This window comes from Agelaius phoeniceus, chromosome 7, assembly GCF_051311805.1.
Source record: "Agelaius phoeniceus isolate bAgePho1 chromosome 7, bAgePho1.hap1, whole genome shotgun sequence".
In the NCBI taxonomy this organism is placed as follows: Eukaryota; Metazoa; Chordata; class Aves; order Passeriformes; family Icteridae; genus Agelaius; species Agelaius phoeniceus.
Window position 1 is genome coordinate 49,984,254 of NC_135271.1, and position 22,791 is coordinate 50,007,044.

Genomic DNA, 22,791 nt, shown 5'->3' on the forward strand with positions numbered 1-22,791 from the left:
ATCTCGGCCCCCGATCCCCTCTCCATCCCAGCCTTTCCTCGGCCCCCATCCCGGCCCCCGATCCCCTCTCCATCCCAGCCTTTCCTCGGCCCCCACCCCGGCCCCCGATCCCCTCTCCATCCCCGCTGCCTCCTCTCCCTCCCCATCCCCGCCTCCCCGCCCGCGCCGCCTCCGCCCCTTCCCTCCGTGCGCGATTCGTGAGGCCGGAGCCGCCCCCGGCACCTGCCCGGCCCTCCCTCCCCATCCCTCCCTCCCCATCCCTCCCTCCTCCTCCTCATCCTCTCCCATCGCTCCCCGCTGCCCCCGGGCCCAGCCGCAGCATCGCGGGAGCCGCGGCCATTGCGGCCGAGGCGGGGCCGCTCCCGCTCTGCCCCGGCCATGAGGAGGAGGAGGAGGGCGGCGGCTCGGAGCTGAGCCCCCCGCGGGCCGAGCTGAGCCCCCGCCGGAGGCTGAGAGCCCCTGGACGCTGCTGAGAGCCCCTGGACGCTGCTGAGAGCCCCCAGAACTGGCGAGTCTGACCCCCCCGGACACTGCTGAGCCCCCGGGCTGGAGCTGCTGAACGTCTCCGGACACTGCTGAGACCCCTCGGACGCAGCTGAACCCCGGGACTGGAGGTGCTGGATCCCTCAGGACAGTGCTGAGAACCCCAGGATCCTGCTGACCCCTCGGACTGACGGGGCTGAGCCCCCCAGGATCCTGCTGACCCCTCGGACTGACGGGGCTGAGCCCCTCGGACACTGCTGAGCCCCCCGGGCCGGTTCTGAGCTCGGGGCTCCGCCGCAGGTGAGGCCGGGAGGGTCCGTGCCGGGCTCCCCTCGCTCCTTCAGCCCCGGCTCCGTTATCCCGAGGGCTCCCCTGGCTCCCGGCTCCGTTCTCCCGAGGGGTCCCCCGGCTCCGCTCCCCCCGCTGTCCCTGATCCCGGGACTGTCCCTGATCCCGGCTTTCCCGGGAGCTTTGGTTAATCCGGGCTCAGCCGGGCTGGGCCAGCGGAGTGTGAGCAGCCCTGAGCCAGCCCCGGCGCCGGGCTCTGCTCAGGAGCTCCCCAAGGAAGCTCCGCTGGGCCGCGAGGGAGCGTCCAAATATCCCTGGAAAACCGCGCGGAGGCTGCCCGTGGTATGGAGCGGCGGGTTATCCATTTCATCCCTGGGTTTTCCTGGAACAGATGCCAGGGTTCCCTGCAAGAACGTTTTGGGTTCTGGATTTCACCCCTAGGTTTCCCTGGAATCGTGTTTGGGGCTGCCAGGATTCCCTGGAATCGTGTTTAGGGCTGCTAGGATTCCCTGGAATAGCGCTCAGGGCTGTCGATTTCAGCTGTAGGTTTCCCTGGAATGATGTTTTGGGCTGTCAGGCTTCCCTGGAATAGCAATTTGGGCTGTCAGGATTCCATGGAGTAGCGCTCAGGGCTATGGATTTCAGCCGTAGGTTTCCCTGGAATGACGTTTTGGACTGTCAGATTTCTCTGCAATAGCAGTTTGGGCTGTCGATTTCAGCTGCTCGTTTCCCTGGAATCGCTTTTGGAGCTGTCAGATTTCTCTGGAATGATGTTTTGGGCTGTCAGGATTCCCTGGAATCACATTTGGGGCTGTCGGGTTTTCCTGGAATGATGTTTTGGGCTGTCAGGTTTCTCTGGAATCACATTTGAGGCTGTCAGGTTTCCCTGGAATGATGTTTTGAGCTGCTGGGATTCCCTGGAATGATGTTTTGGGCTGTCAGGATTCCCTGGAATCACATTTGGGGCTGTCAGGTTTCCCTGGAATGATGTTTTGGACTGTCAGGATTCCCTGGAATGGCATTTGGGGCTGTCAGGTTTCCCTGGAATGATGTTTTGGGCTGCCAGGATTCCCTGGAATCGCGTTTGGGGCTGTCAGATTTCTCTGGAATGTCTTGTGATTTCTCTGGAATGATACCTGGGGCTGCCAGGATTCCCTGGAATCAGGGCTGTGGCTCTTCCAGCCGCAGGTTTCCCTGGAAGTGTCTCAGCCTGGCTGCTTCCCGGTTTTCCCGGTGGTTTCTCCCAGTGCTTGCACAGATCAAGATTCCGGGATGATTCCACTTAAATTCCATTTAAATTCCACTTAAATTCCTCCTGCGTGGAAATAAGAATAGAAACAGCCTGCACTGCTGGAAATGGGATTTGGCTCGGCTGTTAAAAGCTGGGATTTTCCCAGAAAATCCTAAAGTTGGGATGCCAGCTGCTTTCCCAGGAATTGGGGAAAAGCCCCTTCCGAGCTGACAGAAAATCGAGTTTATTTTCCATTTATTTTCTGCTTTTTTCATTAGAAATTGAGTCAGTCTGAATGGATAAAGAGAAAATAACTGGTAAAAGCTGTTTTTTGTTGGAAAATAAGGGCTGGAATTTAATTGGGTGCTGGGAATAGGGGGAGGAAAGATTAACAGGAGATTAAGGCACGCTGGGAATGATGGAGGCAAAGATTATTTTAACTCTTGGTGGCTGCTGGGCTTTGAGGGGGGAGATGAGGCCTTAAAACTTGAGTTTTTAAGGTATTTTTAGGAGTTTTTAGGTTATATTTAGGTGGGTTTTATGTGTTTCTTGGTATTTTTAAAATTTTCCTCTTGTGCTGCACATTTGGTGTTTTGTGTTACCAATGAAACCACGCTTCAGGAAAATACCAGTATGAAAATCTGTTTTTCTTGTGTAAAAACCTCATTTTTTTTTGAGTAAAACCCTCCTTTAATTGTGTAAAAAACCCTGCTTTTCTTGTGCAAAAAAAAAGAAGGGGTTTTCTTGTCTGAAAATCTGCTTTACTTGTGCAACAAAAAAGTGATATTATTATTTAAAAATCTGCTTTCCTTGTGCAAAAAAAAAGTGATATTATTATTTAAAAATCTGCTTTCCTTGTGCAAAAAAAAGTGATATTATTATTTAAAAATCTGCTTTACTTGTGCAAAAAAAAGGTGATATTATTATTTAAAAATCTGCTTTCCTTGTGCAAAAAAGGGTGATATTATTGTTTAAAAATCTGTGGGGTTTTTTGGGTCAAAATCTGCTTTTCTTATGTAAAAAGCTGCTTTTTTTGAAGGAAAAAATCTGCTTTTTTTTTTTTTTTTTCCTCCCAGTGAATGATCCCACACGGTTCTGGGGTTTTCTGGCTGTTCCCACCTTCTTCCCACCTGCTCCAGAAACAGCTCCTGGTTTTTAGGAATGAGAGCTGCCAGAGCTCTCCCCACCATCTGCACCCCCAGGGCCCCATTCCATAGGAAATTTGGGCTGCTTCGAATGTGGGAATGTGTGGAGAGGGATGGAGTTCCTTCCTCCTCACGTTCAGTGGGGTTTTAGGTTTGCAGGGGATGCAGGGATCAATCCCCACTGGGTTGGGAAATGACAAGAAAATCGTGGCTCACGGAGGAAAAGTGGAATTGCCTGCAAAGAAGGAATTGGGAATCTCTCCTTTATTTTTTTTAAATGTTAGGAAATTCCAGAGGTGGTTTGTCCATCGGGTGAATCCAAGGAAAACTTTGCCTGGGAATGTGGGAGATGGAGCTCCACATGCCTGCACCTCCATGGACATAGGAAAATATATTTGGGTTTTTTAATGCTTTATTTTGAAGCCCCACAGAGTGAGAGCCGATCAATCCCAACAAATCTGCTTCCCTCAGGGAGCAGGAGATGAGGCAGGAATAAACCAGGGATGGACACAGGAGATCCCAGTCCTTTTGTGAGGATGAGTTTGGAGCGGGAGCCAGCGGGGTTTAAACAATTCCTTGCTTGTCATGGGGGCTTTTGGTGCTCAGAGATTTGGGGTCTCTCCCGATCTGTTGGATGGGAAAAAGGGAGGGAATTCTGCTTGGGCACAGCTTTGTGGGGCCATCCTGTGCTCCTCAGATCCCAGAATGCTGGAAAGGGACCCCCAGGATCACTGATGCACCCCCACAGTCCCTGACATTCCTGCCTGACATTCCTGCAGCTCTGGCAGCCTCGGGAATCTGCATTCCCTGATTTCCCTGCTCCTTGGGCCACTTGGGCTCTCTGCAGTGTTTCCTTGGGCTGGAGGATCTGGAAAACCTCGCCAGGGGGGATGTGCCTGATGCAGAATTCCCAGCTTTCCCTCTGATAAATTACAGGAATATTTCTCACAGCTGTCCACCAAAAAATTTGGGTTCACAGTGGGGTGTGAATGGCAAAGCAGGAGATCCTTGTGTTGGAGGAGCTGGAAAACTCCTGCAGGGGGGATGTGCCAGTGCCACTCAGTGCTCTGCATTTCCCTGGAATGTGGGAGCTCTCCCAGCTCTGGAATGGGAACAAGCAGAGGCAGCTGATCAGCCTTGAGGAGGCTCCTGCAAAGGGACAAATCCTGGGAGAGGTGGAGGTTTGAGAGTGGGAGATGCCAGGACTGCCTGGGAACGAGGGATTTGGGAAGTTGGTGAGCAAAGTGCTGCAATTTGCTTTTCTAGGTGGGCTGTGTTTGAGGGAAAGATCTGGAAGAAGCAGTGGGAGGGGAATTTTGAGCTTTTAACATATAGGAAAGGGGGTTGTCCTCCAATAGTTGGGAGTTAATTCCCAAATTTTTTGTTGTTCCAGAGGATGTGTGGCTGCTCCATCCCTGCAAGTGTCCAGGGCTGGGTCGGATGGGGCTTGGAGCACCCTGGGATAGAAAAAGCTGTCCCTGCCCATGGATTAATATCCCTTCCCATCCAAACCATTCCATGGCTCTGTGACATTCCATTAAGATTTAGGGGGTTTCAAATCTTTATTTGAATTATCTGCAGCTTTTCGGTGCTTTGCACAGCCCCAGGACTTTAAAGGAGGGAATCAACCCAGGTGAGCTCTTCCCAAATTTCCCACCTCGTGGCTCTGGAGCTGCTGGGAATGTGGGAGGATGGAACTGGGGGAGCCTGGAATTGTGTGGCTGTGCCTGAACAAAGCCCCCAGAGGTTTTCCTCCCGAGGTCTGGGATGAGAGGAATTAATGAGGCTTTTCCACTTCAATTCCTGAGTCACAGGAATAAATTCCCAAGGGAAGAATGGGGCTATTAATAAATTTCAGGAGAGGAGAGAGGCAGAAAAAATGGAATTCTTGAGACACAAAACACTGTGTGCCTCTGACTAAAGGTACCTGATTGCTTTTACTTCCTTTCCCCCCCCCCTATTTTTATTCCTTGCTAAATGTGCAAGAGCTTCCCTGATCTTGGAGTTTGACAGTTCTGCCATTAAAAGTTCTTCCTTATCCATGAATTAATGAGCTGCTCATGGAATTAAATGATGAGTTTTGGAGAGGGTGTTTTATTTTCAGGTTTGCTCAGATCAGTGTGGCCCTAAAATCCAATTTTAAGTTGGAAAGGGGGAGTTTCAAACCTTCCTGGCCAAATTTTTTTTGTGGCGAATCCCAGGACAGCTGTGAGAAATAATCCTTTAATCTATCAGAGGAGAAAGCTGGGAATTCTGCATCAGGATTCTGCCTTTCTTAGGCGGAAAAATGTATTTGTGAGTGATTTAATTCCCGCTTGGGAATTTCTCCTGGTGAGCTTCCTGAGCCCTGTGTGGCTCTGCCTGACCAGGGCAGTCCTGGAAGCCTTAAACCCTTCTTGCTATGGGGTTTTGGGGGGGTTTCCCCCCAGATTTCCTAAAAATTCCAGGAAAAATCCAAATTCTGCTGCCGTGGGCTGGGTGCTCATGAGCAGGAGCATCCCTGAGTGTCAGGTGCTGCTTTAGATTTGCCAGCAGGGATTGAACCCTGGCTGAGCTGCTCCTAAATCTCTGGAATTCTGCTCTCTGGGATCCATGGCAGCAGGGGTTGAAACCTGGCTGAGCTGCTCCCAAACCTCTGGAATTCTGCTCTTTGGGATCCATGGCAGCAGGGGTTGAAACCTGAATTAAGTGCTCCTAAATCTCTGGAATTCTGCTCTCTGGGATCCATGGCAGCAGGGGTTGAAACCTGGGTTAAGTGCTCCTAAATCTCTGGAATTCTGCTCTTTGGGATCCATGGCAGCAGGGGTTGAAACCTGGCTGAGCTGCTCCCAAATCTCTGGAATTCTGCTCTCTGGGATCCATGGCAGCAGGGGTTGAAACCTGGCTGAGCTGCTCCCAAACCTCTGGAATTCTGCTCTCTGGGATCCATGGCAGCAGGGGTTGAAACCTGGAATAAATGCTCCCAAATCTCAGGAATTCTGCTCTTTGGGATCCATGGCAGCAGGGGTTGAAACCTGGCTGAGCTGCTCCCAAACCTCTGGAATTTTGCTCTCTGGGATCCATGGCAGCAGGGGTTGAAACCTGGATTAAATGCTCCTAAATCTCTGGAATTCTGCTCTCTGGGATCCATGGCAGAGCAGTATCCAAGACCATCCCAAGGATCCAATTCCCGCTTCCAGCCCAGATCCTTTTGGTGGGAGAGGAGCTGTGGGTGAGGTGAGAGCTGCTGGATTTGGGCTCTCAGTGGGCTGTGAAGGGCCCTCGTGGCAAATAGGAGATTCCCTGGAAAACTGACAGTGGAAAGGCAGGAATTCAGCTCTGGAGTGGGAGCAGGAGGTGGTTCCATCCATTCCCCAAACAGCACAAACAGGAGCAGATTCCCAGGGATGTTCTGGATTCCATTTCCATGGCTGAGCTGCAGAGAGAGCCCTGCTGAGCTCTCATCCCCTGGGAAAGCCAGGCTGGATTTTGGGATGGTTTTACTCCTCTTCCTCCATCCTTTGGCTGTGAGCAGGGGACAGGAGGGGTGTCCTTGGCATTCTCCTGTGGGAATGGGTTCCTGGGGGAGCTGGGAGCCCCTTGGAGCAGGGAAAACAAATCCCTGAGTGCGATCCCAAAGCCTCTGCAGGCTGGGGAGCTGGGCAGACTGGGGGGCACTGGGCAGCCTGGGGGCTTGGGCAGACCCTGGTACCCAGGGCAGCATCCCCTCTGTTGCCAGGCAACCACTGGGATGTGCAGCTGGCTGGAGCTGCTGCAGATGTGGCCACATCTGGCAAGGGAGCAGGGGAAGTCCCTGTCCCATCCTGAGCCTGCTCCTGTCTCAGGCCTTGGGTTAAGCTGAGCTTTACCAGGCCCAGCTCATGGAATCCCTCCTTAGGGCTTAGGGTGGCGTTAAAAGCAGTTTTAACTCTGGTTTTGGCTCTGGTTTGGGTTTCATTCCATGAAAATGGGAATATTTAGGTTGGGAACGGTGCTTCCCTGGTAGTAACTTGGATTTTGTGTCCTTCCTTATCCAAGCACAGGGGTGTGGGCACTTGGGTTTGGTATTCCTGGGAATGCAGGTGGCCAAGGAAAGTTGGAGTCTTGCAGGTTTGTGAGGTCACACTGGGCTCAGAGCAGTTCTGGGGTTAATGAGGAAGATTTAATCACATGTCAAGGATGCAGCTGCACTCTGAAATTCCAACTCTGCTGAATCAGTCAAGGAGCTGGGTGAGAAACTGGCCAACTGCTCTGCTTTGCTTTGGGATTTCCTTTGGGAATTTCCACGGCCAGGTCATTCCTGTCCTGCTGAGGATTAGGACACTTCATCCGTGATGAGCCTGAGGAGTGCCAGAGGATTAAGGAGCAGCTCAGGGCTCAGCTGAGCCGGATTTACAGCAAGTGCCCATTTGGGAATGAAGGGCTTTGACCTCCTGGAATGAGGCCAGAAGGGCTGGGAGAGCTGGGAATGTTCCCCTGGAGAAGGGAAGGATCCAGGGAGGGCTCAGAGCCCCTGGCAGGGCCTGAAGGGGCTCCAGGAGAGCTGGAGAGGGACTGGGGACAAGGGATGGAGGGACAGGAGCCAGGGAATGGCTGCCAGTGCCAGAGGGCAGGGATGGATGGGACATTGGGAATTGGGAATTCCTGCCTGGGCTGGGATTGCCAGAGCAGCTGGGGCTGCCCCTGGATCCCTGGCAGTGCCCAAGGCCAGGCTGGAGCAGCCTGGGACAATGGGAGGTGTCCCTGGAGGTGGAATGGGATAATCCTTAATGTCCCTTTCCACCTAAACCAGTCTGGAATTCTGTGATTCCCCAAAATTCTGCTGAGTTTCTTCTGAACACACTTTTATTTCCTACCCCCACTCTGTGCTGCTGTAATTTCCACATTTTCAGCCCATGAGAGAGTCAGAAATTACCCCAAGTTTCACTAAAGAATTGAATCACCAGAAATGGTGGGAAAATACAGCTCAAGGATTGTTTTGAGCTGTATTTTTGGGGACTTTTGCTGTATCCATGTTTATTTTACCTTGCAGGGGTATTGGGAATGGGAATGAAGAGATTTTCAGGGAGCAGTGATGGATTCTGTGTCTCTGAGCCTCAAAAAATTCAATATTGGTCATTCTGGGCATGGCCTGGCTGTGGGGATAACAGGGGCTGGGGGGGAGAAAATACTGAACAATTTACAGGAGAAAATCCAGAACAATTGGTTTATACCCACAAAAATGTGAGGTTTTTAATCCAGGGTTGGAGTCTGGAATTGCCATCCACTTGGATTTGCAGCCTCCATAATTCCCCCCAGCACTGTGTGGGGTCAGTCCCAGGAAATGCTGGCAGGTTCCTTGGTTTGCCTCCTGTTTCCTATCCCCAAATCCTGCTTTTCCTGCTCCCAGCCCTGCAGGGTTTGGGGCAGGAATTTCCCTCTGCCTTGCTGCAGGATAATGGGGTAAAATTGGGTTTATTCCAGGAAGAGGCAGCTCAGAACCTGTGGGTTTTTCCCTTCCTCCTCTTCCCGCAAACCTTGTTAGGCTGAATTTCAGTTAAAATAAAACTTATTTTGGGGAACAGTCTTCCTTTTGGAGGTCTGGAGGAGGGGATTTGATGGAATCCCAGAATCTTGGGATGTTTTGGGGTAGAAGTGACCTTAAAGCTCATCCCGTTCCATGGGCTGGGAATCCTTCCCTGATCCCAAATTGCTCCAGGCCCTTCCAGCCTTGGACACTTCACAGGATGGAGCATCCACAGTTTTGCTGGGAAATTTGGGTTTTTCTTCCTTTTTTTTTTTCCTATAGTGAATCTGTTCTCTGTGACCACTGTGGAAATGGATTGTGTTACCCTGGAACAGCAATTCCTGAAATTTTAAATCAGTGTCCTGGGAATCCCTCAGCAGGAAGAGCCATTGGTTGATATTTAGGACAGATGGAAATTGTTATTAATGAGGAGTCCATGCAGAAATGCTGCAAGAATAATTAAATAAATCATTTATTTAATTTATTTAAATCATTCCAGCTCTTCCATCCCTTTGGCTCAGATGAAAATGAATTAAAATGGGATGGAAAATGGAAAGATCCCACTTGGGAATGAGGAGCTGAGGTGGGGAGGATAAGGAAGTTAAAATGTGCATAAAACTGAGGAGGAATTTTTAATTACACGAAATTTCTTTATGTTTTAGGAAATACGGAAAAGTGATGGGATTTTCTTCTCTTTTTCTATTCCAGGTACTTGGAAAATTATCCAGTGGTTCAGTGCTGAGGGAATTCTGTGGGAGCATGGCTGGAGCAGGACACGGAGTCTGGGCACGGAATGCAGGCAGTGATGGTGAGTGGGGGTCATTAATTACAGAGCTCTAATTACTGATTGCAGCCACGGGGGGGGGGTGAGCATGGCATTCTGGAATGGTTTGGATGGGAAGGGACCTGAAATCCCATTTATCCCATCCACCCAGGGACACCTTCCCTATCCCAGATTGCTCCAGCCTGGCCTTGGGCACTGCCAGGGGTCCAGGGGCAGCCCCAGCTGCTCTGGGAATCCCAGCCCAGCCAGGAATTCCCAGTTCCCAATGTCCCATCCATCCCTGCCCTCTGGCACTGGGAGCCATTCCCTGGCTCCTGTCCCTCCATCCCTTGTCCCCAGTCCCTCTCCAGCTCTCCTGGAGCCCCTTCAGGCCCTGCCAGGGGCTCTGAGCTCTGCCTGGATCCTTCCCTTCTCCAGGGGAACATTCCCAGCTCTCCCAGCCTGGCTCCACCCTTTGGAGAACTGGGTATGGAGGCCTCACCTTTAGCTTTGTTTTCCAAACTCCCTAATTCAGGCAGGAGCCCAAACCCACCCTGGGTCCGTGACTCTGCTGCCTTTTCCAAGGGATCTTTGGTGCTCACCAGGTGGAGTCTGAAATATTTTGGCAGGACGAAAATTCAAATATTGAGAAATATAAAATCATTATTTGAGGCAAACGATCATTTCAGTGTCAAACAATGTTGAGTACAAGGATGAATATCCATGAATCCATGAGGATCTGCTGCCTTTCCTCTGCCTGCAGTGGGCAGCTGCTCCCTGCCTGCCTGGTGGGTCGGTGCCGTGGCACTGTGAGCCCGCTGTGCTGCTGCTGCTGCTGGGTGCCAGGAGCCATGAGGAGGTTTGGCTACTGCCGGGTGGTGCTGGCCACCTCGCTGCTCTGGGTGCTGCTGGACGTGTTCCTGCTGCTCTACTTCAGCGAGTGCAACAAGTGTGACGAGAGCAAGGAGCGCTCCCTGCTGCCCGCCCTGCGCGGTGAGTGCTGCGCCGGCCCCTCCCGCCTCATCCCTGTCACCATCTATCCATCCATCTATCTATCCATCCATCATCCATCATCCATCCATCATCCATCATCCATCATCCATCCATCCATCCATCATCCCTCCATCCATCCCTCCATCCATCCCTCCATCCATCATCCATCCATCCATCCATCCATCCATCATCCATCCATCCATCCATCCATCCATCCATCCATCCATCCATCATCCCTCCATCCATCCCTCCATCCATCCCTCCATCCATCCATCATCCATCCATCCATCCATCCATCCATCATCCATCCATCCTCCTCCAGGGGGGATCTCGGGGTGCAAAAGGAACTGACACGGCACAGGGGATGTGCAGACAATCAAAACAAATGCGCCTTTGTTGAATGACCACTGCAAAATGTGATACAGGGATTAAGTTAGAGAGAAAGAGAGAAAGATGAGAGAGAGAGAGAAAGATAAGATAGAGAAAGAGAGAGAGAGAAAGAGAAAGAGAGAGAAAGAGAGACAGAAAGAGAGACAGAAAGAAAGAGAGAGATATGGGGCTTCCCTTTATCTTCAGGAGGCCTTTGCTGGCTCACAAGAGCAGCACAGAAGCCTTTCCTACAAGGAAATCCCAGGATCTGCAGGATTTAGGGCTGCTTTGGTGTTGTCTGAGTTTGTGTTTTATGGGATGGTTGGGGTTAAATCGGACCTTAAATCCCATTCCAGGGGCAGGGATGCCTCCCACTAGCCCAGGTTGCTCCAAGCCCTGTCCAGCCTGGCTTGGGACATTGCAGGGATCCAGTAACAGCCCCAGCTTCTCTGAGAAACTGAGGCTGCCCCTGGGTCCATGGAAGTGTCCAAGGCCAGCTTGGAGCCACCTGGGATAGTGGAAGGGAACAAATCCAGGGGGTTCAGTCATCTTGGATGTTCTTGGATGCAGAGAGGGGTAAAAGCTCCCAGTGGAGCAGGGAGGATGGGGGTTGGATTTCCAGCATTGCTTGTGGAAAAGCAGCAGCTTCCCTAAGGATGAACCCATTCCCCAGGGGCTCACAGCACCTTTTGCCCTTTGGTTTCCCAGCCGTTATTTCCCGGAACCAGGAGGGCCCGGGCGAGATGGGCAGGGCCGTGCTCATCCCCAAGGAGGAGCAGGAGAAGATGAAGGAGCTGTTCAAGATCAACCAGTTCAACCTGCTGGCCAGCGACCGCATCGCGCTGAACCGCAGCCTGCCCGACGTGCGGCTGGACGGGTGAGGGGCTGGGCTGGCAACGGGGTGGGACCCCATTCTGGGGGGGAATGGGGCTGGGACCCCAGCCTGGGCTGGGAACGGGGCTGGGAACCCATTCTGGGCTGGGAACGGGGCTGGGACCCCATTCTGGGCTGGGAATGGGGCTGGGAACCCATTCTGGGGGGGAACGGGGCTGGGACCCCATTCTGGGCTGGGAATGGGGCTGGGAACCCATTCTGGGCTGGGAACGGGGCTGGGAACCCATTCTGGGCTGGGAACGGGGCTGGGACCCCATTCTGGGCTGGGAATGGGGCTGGGAACCCATTCTGGGCTGGGAACGGGGTGGGACACCATTCTGGGCTGGGAACGGGGCTGGGACACCATTCTGGGCTGGGAATGGGGCTGGGACCCCATTCTGGGCTGGGAATGGGACTGGGACCCCATTCTGGGCTGGCAACGGGGTGGGACCCCAGCCTGGGAATGGGAATGGGGCTGGGAACCCATTCTGGGCTGGGAACGGGGCTGGGACCCCAGCCTGGGGTAGGAGCAGGAGCTGGAGCCCGATCCTGGGCTGGGCTGGGGACTGGAACCCCCATCCTGGGAATGGGAGGACAGGCTGGAATAGGGGCTGAAATCCCATGCTGGCAATGAGGGGATTGGGGTGTTCGGGGAACATAAATCCCATCCCAGGAATGCCAGGTATTGAGATGGGCTGAGGGCCTGAAGTCCCATCCCAGGAATCCCGGGGATTGGGATGGGATGGAGGCTGAAATCCCGTCCCTCCCAGCCCTGCCATGGCAGAGTCACCTCCCAGCATCCCAGGCTGCTCCAGCCTGGCCTTGGGCACTGCCAGGGATCCAGGGACAGCCCCAGCTGCTCTGGGAATCCCAGCCCAGGCAGGAATTCCCAGTTCCCAATGTCCCATCCATCCCTGCCCTCTGGCACTGGGAGCCATTCCCTGGCTCCTGTCCCTCCATCCCTTGTCCCCAGTCCCTCTCCAGCTCTCCTGGAGCCCCTTCAGGCCCTGCCAGGGGCTCTGAGCTCTGCCTGGAGCCTTCCCTTCTCCAGGGGAACATTCCCAGCTCTCCCAGCCTGGCTCCAGGGTCAGTGGGATTCTGTGGGAATGGGATTCCTCATCAGGACCCCCGGAATTCCCCATCCCATTGCTGCATCCAAGCAGGACTGGCTCCCATTGCACCCCTGCCCTGGGGCTGATGGTTTAATTCCAGCTGATCCATGGGATCTCACACCCAGAGTTTCATTTCATTCCCTTTCCATCCTGGGTTTTCTGTCAGGGCATGTCCCTGGATTTCCAGGGTCCTGTTGGAAATGGCCAAGCTGGAGATTTTAATCAGAGGCAGCTCTAATTAGGAGCTATTGATAGACCTTAAACCCAGCTTAACTCACCAGGGAAATGCCTCATTTCATTCCCAAGGATTTTCTCCAGCGAGGGAAGAAATCCATCCTCAATCTTTTCTGGATGAGTGAGGCTGCAAGTGCTATTCCATGGATTGCTGGAGCATCCTAATTGGATTTTCTCCTGGAGATTGCAGCTGGAATTGGCTCCTGGGTGTGTTCAGTGCTTGGGAACATCCAGGGCTGAGCAGAAACTTTGGGATTTCTGGAACAGCTGCCAGGGTTAAACACGGAGCTGGAGTTTTGTGGGGATTCTCCAAAGGAAAAAACACTGGGATGTGATCCTGGGTGAGGGAAAGGGCTTGGGATGGAGCAGTGCAGGGGTGGCAGTGGATGTGTGGGAAAACTCCCTGTAACTGGGAAAATCCTTCCCTCAGATTCATGTTTCAGGGCAGGAATTCTTGATTGGATTTTGAGGTGGGACCAAAATTTGTCATTCCTGAAATTTAGCCCTTAGGGGAGGGAAAACTGGTTTATTTTGGGATAGCCACACCTGATGCATTTGTTCTCCACCGGGACCTGGGATTTTTGGATTTGGGATTTTTCCAGCTCTTTAGTTGTGGTGGATATAAAATTCCTTCCTCAGAGAGTGGGGAGATGCTGGCCCAGCTTTCCCAGGAAAGCTGAGGCTGCCCCTGGATCCCTGGCAGAGCCAAGGCCAGGCTGGAGCAGCCTGGGACAGAGGGAGGTGTCCCTGCCCCTTGCAGGACTGGGATTCCAGGTCCTTCCAGCCCATCCTGGGATTCCCTGATCCCATGGATCAGTGATGGCGTTTCTGGCACTCCATGGAATATCCCTGGAATGTTTTTCATGGGCATGGACACCCTGGGATTGTTGCAGTTCTCCTTTATTCTGAGAACATGTGAAAATTTCCCTTCCAGAAGCACAGTCCTTGCTCCCCCTCCCATGTTTTCCACGTGGGCTGCAGCTGCCTTTGGAGCAGCCGTTTGCATGGGAGATATAATTGGAAAAGAGGAGCTGTCAGCTCCTTAATTAGTGTGAAAATCATGGAAAACAGATTTTCCTCCCTGGCAGCCTTGGAGGGGCCCCCAAGACATCCCTGGATGGAGAAAAAAACCAGGTTTTATTTAAGGAAAATTGTTCCAAAGGGGATTTTTAAATTTCCTTTATTCCTGGTTTCAAGGGGCTTGGAATTGCAGTAAATGCTGGAGCAGTTTGGATAAAATTCCAGATAAACTCAGGGTTATTTTGCAGGGATTTTTTTTTTCCCAAGGGTGAATTTTCAGGCTGCCTTGGGAGGGCCCTCACCTCCTTCCCACGGTGTCTTCTCTTAGAGAATCTGCAGGAAATCTGGGATCCCACCTTTCCCACAGGCCTCTGGAAATGGGGTTTGGGAGGGGGAATTTGAAGGCTTTGGTGTGCATGGATTAACTTTGAACATCCCATTTTTAAAGGACGTGCAGGTGCCCCACGTCCTTTAAAATGGCTTTCCCAGAAATACCCTCAAAAATGGAATGGTGCTTGGTTCAGCTGGCAGGGTTTGGTCCTCGAGTGGGAATTTGGGAAAGCAGGCGGGATTTAAACATTCCTAGTGGATCAGTCCTGGGTCAGCTCTGCCTTTCCTTGGCAGTTCATGCCAGGCCATTCCCCGTGTGCTCCAAACCTCCCTGGGGCCAAATCCACCTGGGAATGGCTGTACCTGGAATTCCTGATCAAACAGCTCAGGGCTGGAGTCAGATCCCTGCGGTTGAGCTCGGTCCTTGCAGGGAATGTCAGGAATGGGAGAGTGAGATGAGCCCCTTCTCCAGCTGTGTCATGCTCAGAGCAGCTGGAATTCCAATCTCTGGGCCTCCAGTTTGTTCCTTAATTCATCCCATCAGCCTGAAATGTGGCAGGTTCCCCTTGGAGCAGAGCCATGGCTGCTTCCAGGGCCCTTTTCCATCCTGCCTCAGAGCCACTGGAATCCCAGTCTCTGGAGCTCCACTTTGCCTCCTTAATTCCTATAATTTCGAACCCCCTGGATGTGGAACCTCCCCCTTGGAGCAGTGCCATGGCTGCTTCCAGGGCCCTTTTCCATCCTGCTTCAGAGCATTTGGAATTCCAGTCTCTGGAGCTCCACTTTTCCCCTTTAATTCCCCACCATCCTGAGCTGTCTGGATGTGGAAGGTCCCCCTTGGAGCAGTGCCATGGCTGCTTCCAGGGCCCTTTTCCATCCTGCCTCAGAGCCACAGGAATTCCAGTCTCTGATCTCCACTTTGCCCCTTTAATTCATTCCTATAATTACGAACCCCCTGGATGTGGAACCTCCCCCTTGGAGCAGAGCCATGGCTGCTTCCAAGCCCCTTTTCCATCCCCCCTCAGAGCTCCTGGCATTCCATTTTCTGGGATTTTGCCCCTGTGATTCCTGCCCCATCCCCGGGAGTGGCAGCAGTGCCGCGGTGCCTCTCAAGCCCCGTTTCCATGCCGGGAGGGCAGGGATCCCCTCCGGGCTGTCCCTGCTGTGGGGCTGAGCCCTTTCCCTGTTCCCCGGGTGTTTCGGGCAGGTGCAAGAGCAAGGTGTACCCGGAGGAGCTGCCCAACACCAGCGTGGTGATCGTGTTCCACAACGAGGCGTGGAGCACGCTGCTCAGGACCATCCACAGCGTGCTGGAGCGCTCCCCGCCGCGCCTGCTGGCCGAGATCCTCCTGGTGGACGATGCCAGCGAGAGAGGTGGGGCTGCCACAGCCCATCCCACAGCCCATCCCGCAGCCCACCCCATCCCACAGCCCAGCCCATCCCACAGCCCATCCCACAGCCCATCCCACAGCCCATCCCACAGCCCATCCCACAGCCCCATCCCATCCCACAGCCCCATCCCATCCCACACCCCATCCCATCCCATCCCACAGCCCATCCCCTCCCATCCCATCCCACAGCCCAGCCCATCCCACAGCCCATCCCATCCCATCCCACAGCCCATCCCATCCCATCCCACAGCCCATCCCACAGCCCATCCCATCCCATCCCACAGCCCATCCCATCCCATCCCACAGCCCATCCCATCCCACAGCCCATCCCATCCCATCCCACAGCCCATCCCATCCCACAGCCCATCCCATCCCATCCCACAGCCCATCCCATCCCACAGCCCATCCCATCCCATCCCACAGCCCATCCCATCCCACAGCCCATCCCATCCCACAGCCCATCCTTTGCTCCCAGGGCAGCTCCTGCAGCTCAGGCAGGGCTCAGAGTGTGGTTCCCACCCAGCTCATCCCGGCAGTGGTGGGTTCTAGAGGGGGGGTGGAAAAAATTCATGGAATCCAGGGTGGTTTGGTTTGGAGGAGACCTTTAAAGGGCACCTAATCCAGCCCCTCACCATGGCTGGGACATCTCCCACCATCCCAGGCTGCTCCAGCCTGGCCTTGGGCACTGCCAGGGATCCAGGGGCAGCCCCAGCTGCTCTGGCAATCCCAGCCCAGGCAGGAATTCCCAATTCCCAATGTCCCATCCATCCCTGCCCTCTGGCACTGGCAGCCATTCCCTGGCTCCTGTCCCTCCATCCCTTGTCCCCAGTCCCTCTGCAGCTCTCCTGGAGCCCCTTCAGGCCCTGGATCAGATCCAGCTCAGTAAATCTGATGTTCCTGGAAAGGTCAATCCTTTCCTTCCTGTCTCTCCACCCTCCTCATTCCATGCTTCAGATTTTCCTGAATATCCCCACTAAATCATTCCCATAGAATCCCAGAATGGTTTGGCTTGGAAGGGACCATCTCATTCTAACTCTGCCTTTATTGCTCCTCTTTGTGCTTTGTTTCCTTCATTCTTCACTTTTTTTTTTTTTTTTTGCCTTTTCATTTCTGTTTTGACCCCAGACTTAAAAAAAAGCAAACTCTGCCTGTGGAACAGGGACTCCCTGAAAAAGGAACCCCATCAAGTTCCTTAAATGGAATCAGTGGAATGAGAAAGGATCCTGGAGCTGCCCAATGAGTGCTGATGGCAAACTCAACCCTGCAGCCACTCCATCCTTCAGTTCTGCCCCATGGAGCATTAATTGAACCCTAATTACTCCCTGGATTTCCCTGCTCATTAAGTGACTTAATGATTCCCCGTGCCAGAAGGTGGAGGAAGATTTGAGCCAAGTGATTCCTATTTTTCCTAAAAGCATGCAAAGAGCTCCAGTGGGGAAATCCGTCAAAAAATGCCAATTTTTTTCATTGAACCAGCAGCAAATTGCTGAAAATGTCTTTGTTTTGTGGTTGCTGGTTCATCCAAGGAACTGATTGTGCTTTGCTTAAAATTCCTGAGCTATTATCCTGGAATCAGGGAATGCTTTGGCTTGGAAGCGACCTTAAAGCCCACTCCCACCTCAGGTGCTCCAAGCAGGGAGCTTCTGTGACCACCTCGGAATAAAACCTCCCTAAAAATCCCGTTTTCCTTCTGTCTGCCCCCAATTCTGGCAGAGTTTTTGAAGGCCTCCCTGGAGAATTACGTGAAGAAGCTGGGGGTGCCCGTCAGGATCCTGCGGATGGAGCAGAGGTCGGGGCTGATCCGGGCGCGGCTCCGAGGGGCGGCGGCTGCCAAGGGCCAGGTGATCACGTTCCTGGATGCCCACTGCGAGTGCACCCTGGGCTGGCTGGAGCCTCTGCTGGCCAGGATCAAGGAGGACAGGTGAGGGGTTCCCAGCTCCAGAGGCTGGGATCTGCTCCTGGCCCTTCCCTGGGGCAGATTAAAAAAAAAAACAAAAAAACCCAAAAACCAAAAAACCAAAAAACAAAAAATAAAAAAAAAAACCCACAAAGAACCAAAAAACAAAAAATCAAAAAAACCCCAAAAAACCAAAAAACAAAAAATAAAAAAAAACCACAAAAAACCAAAAAACAAAAAATTAAAAAAAAACCCAAAAAACAAAAAATAATAAAAAAAAAAACCAAACCAAAAAACAAAAAATCAAAAAAAACCCACAAAAAACCAAAAAACAAAAAATTAAAAAAAAACCCCCAAAAACCAAACCAAAACAAAACAAAAAACCCAAAAAAACCCCAAAAACAAACAAACAAACAAAAAAACCAACCAAACAAAAAAAAACCCCAAAAAACCCATCAGGAATTAAAAGGATTCACTGAGCTGGAATGAACGTAACATTGAATATTTTTTGAATTCGCTGCTGTTTGTATCAAAATCTCATTCCTGAGTAAATGTGGGAGCAGCTTTCCAAAGGTCTGGATCTCTCCCATTCAAAGGAAGCTTTCTCCCTGTTTTTTACCAGGAACAACTTCTCTCTCTGACCCCCTGAACTCATGGAAATTCGCACCCTTTTTATTCCTTCTCTTTTCTTGTTTTCCCTTTTTTCTCCTTTTTCCCCATCTTTTCTTCCCCCTTTCCCCTCTGTTCCTCCCCCTTTTCCTCCTTTTTTCCTTCTTCCCCTCGTTTTTCCTCTTCCTTATTTCCCTCCATTTCCCTCTTCCCCCTGATTTTCTGTATTATTCTCCTTTTCCTTTTTCCCCTTCCCTCCCTTTGCCTTCTTTCCCTTCTTCCTCCCCTTTGCTCCCTTTCCCCCTTCTCCCTTTTTCTTCCTTGTTCTCCCTTTCCCCCTTCTTCCTTTTTCTTCCTTGTTCTCCCTTTTTCCCCCTCCTTCCCCTACCTTTACTCTGTTTTCCCTTTCCTTTACCCCCTTTTCTTTCCCTTTCCCTCTTTTTCCCCTCCTGTTTTCCCTCTTTCTTCTCCCTCCTCCTTCCCCTCTTTTCCCCTTTTCCCTCTGTTTATTTCCCCCTTTTTCTTCCCCTTTTTCTTTACTTCCCCCCTCTTTTCCTCCCATTCCTCCCTCTTTCCCACCTTTTTCCTTCTCTTTTTTCCCCTCCTTTTTCCCCTTTTCCCCTTCTCCCTCAATTTATCCCCCCCTTTTCCCCCCTTTTTCTCCCTCTTTTCCTTCTTTTCTCCCCTTTTCCTCCCATTCCTCCCCCTTTCCCACCTTTTCCCTTCTCTTTTTCTCCATCTATTTTTTCTCCCTTTTTTTCCCTCTTTTCCCCTTGTCCCTCAATTTATTCCCCCCTTTTTCTCCCCCCTTTTTCCTCCTTTTCTCCCCCTTTTCCCCCTCTTTTACTCCCATTCCTCTCCCTTTCCCACCTTTTTCCTTCTCTTTTTCCTCCTTTCTTTCCTGTCATCCCTCCCTCTTTTCCCCTTTTCCCTCATTTAATTCCCCCCCTTTTCTCCCCCCTTTTTCCTCCTTTTCTTCCCCTTTTCCCCCTCTTTTCCTCCCATTCCTCACCCTTTCCCACTTTTTCCCTTCTCTTTTCCCCCTCTTATTTTTCCCCTTTCCCCCTCTTTTCCCCTTCTCCCTCATTCCCCCCTTTTCCTCCCCCCTTTCCCCCCTCTTTTTCTTTTCCTCCCATTCCTCACCCTTTCCCACTTTTTCCCTTCTCTTTTCCCCCTCCTATTTGTCCCCTTTCCCCCTCTTTTCCCCTTCTCCCTCATTCTCCCCTTTTTCTCCCTCCTTTTCTTTTACTCCCATTCCTCCCCCTTTCCCACCTTTTTCCTTCTTTTTCCTCTCCTATTTCCCCCTTTCTTCCCCCTCTTTCCTCTCTTTTCCTCCCATTCCTCACCCTTTCCCACCTTTTTCCTTCTTCTTTCCCTCTCCTATTTTTCCCCCTTTTTTCCCTCTTTTCCCCTTCTCCCTCAATTTGTTCCCCCCTTTTTCTCCCCCCTTTTTCCTCCTTTTCTCTCCCTTTTCCCCCTCTTCTACTCCCATTCCTCCCCCTTTCCCACCTTTTTCCTTCTTTTTCCTCCCCTATTTTCCCCCTTTCTTCCCCCTCTTTCCTCTCTCTTTTCCTCCCATTCCTCACCCTTTCCCACCTTTTTCCTTCTCCTTTCCCACCTTTTTCCTTCTCCTTTCCCTCTCCTATTTTCCCCCTTTCTTCCCCCTCTTTCCTCTCTCTTTTCCTCCCATTCCTCACCCTTTCCCACCTTTTTCCTTCTCCTTTCCCACCTTTTTCCTTCTCCTTTCCCTCTCCTATTTTCCCCCTTTCTTCCCCTTCTTTCCTCTCTCTTTTCCTCCCATTCCTCACCCTTTCCCACCTTTTTCCTTCTCCTTTCCCACCTTTTTCCTTCTCCTTTCCCTCTCCTATTTTCCCCCCTTTTTCCCCATCTTCTCCCCTTCTCCCTCATTCTATTCCCCCCTCTTTCCCCCTTCCCTCCCACCATGCCCAAACACCCCCATAACCCCCAAATTCCCATTTTTTTCCCCCAGGAAAACAGTGGTGTGTCCCATCATCGACGTGATCAGCGACGACACCTTCGAGTACATGGCGGGCTCGGACATGACCTACGGGGGTTTCAACTGGAAGCTGAATTTCCGCTGGTACCCGGTGCCCCAGAGGGAGATGGACCGCAGGAAAGGGGACAGGACCCTGCCCGTCAGGTCAGTGCCCCCCTTCTCCCAAAAATCCCCACCCCAGATCCCAAAATTCCGCTGCAGGATCACAGGCAGAATGGCAGGGAAAGCCCAAACCCCAGCGTGGCCTTGCGAGCTTGGGCCAACCCCGTCCTGTCCTCTTCCCAAAGAATTCCAAAGATTTAGGAATTCCAAAGATTTAGGAATTCCAAAGATTTAGGAATTCCAAAGATTCCTGCCTGCTCAGCTCCCCCTGTTCATTTGCTGCAAACAGGTTTTTAGTACCAGCAGATATTCCAAAGGATTTCGAGCATTATCGAGCTTTGAACCGCTTTGAACCTCATTGATTTGCACTTAACCCGATCCCGACCTCTTCCACTTCCAAAGGTTCAGGAATTCCAAAGATTCCTGCCTGTTTAGCTCCCTCTGTTCATTTGCTGCAAACAGGTTTTTATTCCCATTTTTTTGGGGGGGGATTTAAGGCAGATATTCCAAAAGATTTCTAAGCATTTTTGAGCTTTGATTTGCCCTTAACTTCCATGCCATCCTCTTCCCAACAGTCAGGAATTCCAAAGATTTCTGCCTGTTCCTTTTGTTAATTTGCTGTTAATGGATTTTTATTCCTGTTTTTTGGGATTTAAGGTAGATATTCCAAAGGATTTCTGAGCATTTTTGAGCTTTGAACCTCAGTGTTTTGCACTTGACCCCATCCCATCCTCTTCCAAAGGTTCAGGAATTCCAAAGATTCCTGCCTGTTCAGCTCCCTCTGTTAATTTGCTGCAAACAGATTTTTATTCCCGTTTTTTCAGAATTTAAGGCAGATATTCCCAAGGATTTCTGAGCATTTTTGAACTTTGAACTCCAGCGATTTGCACTTAACCCCATCCCATCCTCTTCCCAATGTTCAGGAATTCCAAAGATTCCTGCCTGTTCAGCTCCCTCTGTTAAATTCCGAAAAAAAGGGGAATAAAAATCTGTTTGCAGCAAATTAAGGCAAATATTCCAAAGGATTTCTGAGCATTTTGGAGCTTTGAACCTCAGTGTTTTGCACTTAACCCCATCCCATCCTCTTCCAATGGTTCAGGAATTCCAAAGATTCCTGCCTGTTCAGCTCCCTCTGTTAATTTGCTGCAAACAGATTTTTATTCCTGTTTTTTCAGAATTTAAGGCAGATATTCCCAAGGATTTCTGAGCATTTTTGAGTTTTGAACCTCAGTGATTTGCACTTAACCCCATCCCATCCTCTTCCCAATGTTCAGGAATTCCAGAGATTTCTGCCTGTTCAGTTCCCTCTGTTAAATTCCGAAAAAATGGGAATAAAAATCTGTTTGCAGCAAATTAAGGCAGATATTCCAAAGGATTTCTGAGCATTTTTGAGCTTTGAACCTCAGTGTTTTGCACTTAACCCCATCCCATCCTCTTCCAAAGGTTCAGGAATTCCAAAGATTCCTGCCTGTTCAGCTCCCTCTGTTAATTTGTTGCAAACAGATTTTTATTCCCATTTTTTTTTTGGAATTTAAAGCAGATATTCCCAAAGATTTCTGAGCATTTTTGAACTTTGAACCTCAGTGATTTGCACTTAACCCCATTCCGTCCTCTTCCCAATGTTCAGGAATTCCAAAGATTCCTGCCTGTTCAGCTCCCTCTGTTAAATTCCGAAAAAAACGGGAATAAAAATCTGTTTGCAGCAAATTAAGGCAGATGTTCCAAAGGATTTCTGAGCATTTTTGAGCTTTGAACCTCAGTGTTTTGCACTTAACCCCATCCCATCCTCTTCCAAAGGTTCAGGAATTCCAAAGATTCCTGCCTGTTCAGCTCCCTCTGTTAATTTGCTGCAAACAGATTTTTATTCCTGTTTTTTCAGAATTTAAGGCAGATATTCCCAAGGATTTCTGAGCATTTTTGAGTTTTGAACCTCAGTGATTTGCACTTAACCCCATCCGATCCTCTTCCCAATGTTCAGGAATTCCAGAGATTTCTGCCTGTTCAGCTCCCTCTGTTAATTTGCTGCATATGCATTTTATTCCTGTTTTTTTTGGGATTTAAATGCCCATTTTTTCGGAATCTAGGGCAGATATTCTAAAGGATTTCTGAGCATTTTTGAGCACTGAACCCCAGTGAATTTGCACTTAAATTCCTGGTTTATTGCTTGGAAAATGGGATTGATAACGGAGCAGCACCCTGAGGGAAAAATGATCCAAGAGCGTGTCCTGACCTCTTCCATTTAATTGCTGGAATCACAGAGTGGAACAAAACCTCTTCCAAAATTGCAAATGGAGCTGAAAAGGGAACAAATGGAATAAATTCCTGGCCATGGGATGTTTGCTCAGCTTCCTGCAAAATTCCAAAAGAGACCAAAAAAGGGTTCCCGAGTGGATGGAATGGATTTAAATCTGGGAAGGGGGAAGAATTCCAGCCTGCAGGTGGAGGGAGG

The 22,791-nt window shown here is 51.0% G+C and overlaps 1 protein-coding gene across 3 annotated transcripts in view; it reads left to right on the forward strand.

Moving 5' to 3' along the window:
• The first annotated feature begins 235 nt into the window (after positions 1-235).
• Positions 236-22,791, forward strand: part of GALNT13 (polypeptide N-acetylgalactosaminyltransferase 13) — a 50,892-nt gene continuing 28,336 nt past the window's right edge. For 2 of the 3 annotated variants that reach the window (XR_013183119.1, XM_077181794.1), the window contains exons 1-7: positions 238-783; positions 9,341-9,440; positions 10,159-10,388; positions 11,466-11,634; positions 15,534-15,700; positions 17,431-17,638; positions 20,214-20,384. Coding sequence is in view for 2 of the 3 variants with exons in the window: in XM_077181794.1 (XP_077037909.1) it covers positions 10,247-10,388; positions 11,466-11,634; positions 15,534-15,700; positions 17,431-17,638; positions 20,214-20,384 (857 nt within the window). In the remaining variant the exon portion in view is untranslated. Of the gene's footprint in view, positions 784-9,340; positions 9,441-10,158; positions 10,389-11,465; positions 11,635-15,533; positions 15,701-17,430; positions 17,639-20,213; positions 20,385-22,791 lie in introns of all 3 variants that reach the window. The other variant, XM_077181795.1, reaches the window with a different exon arrangement.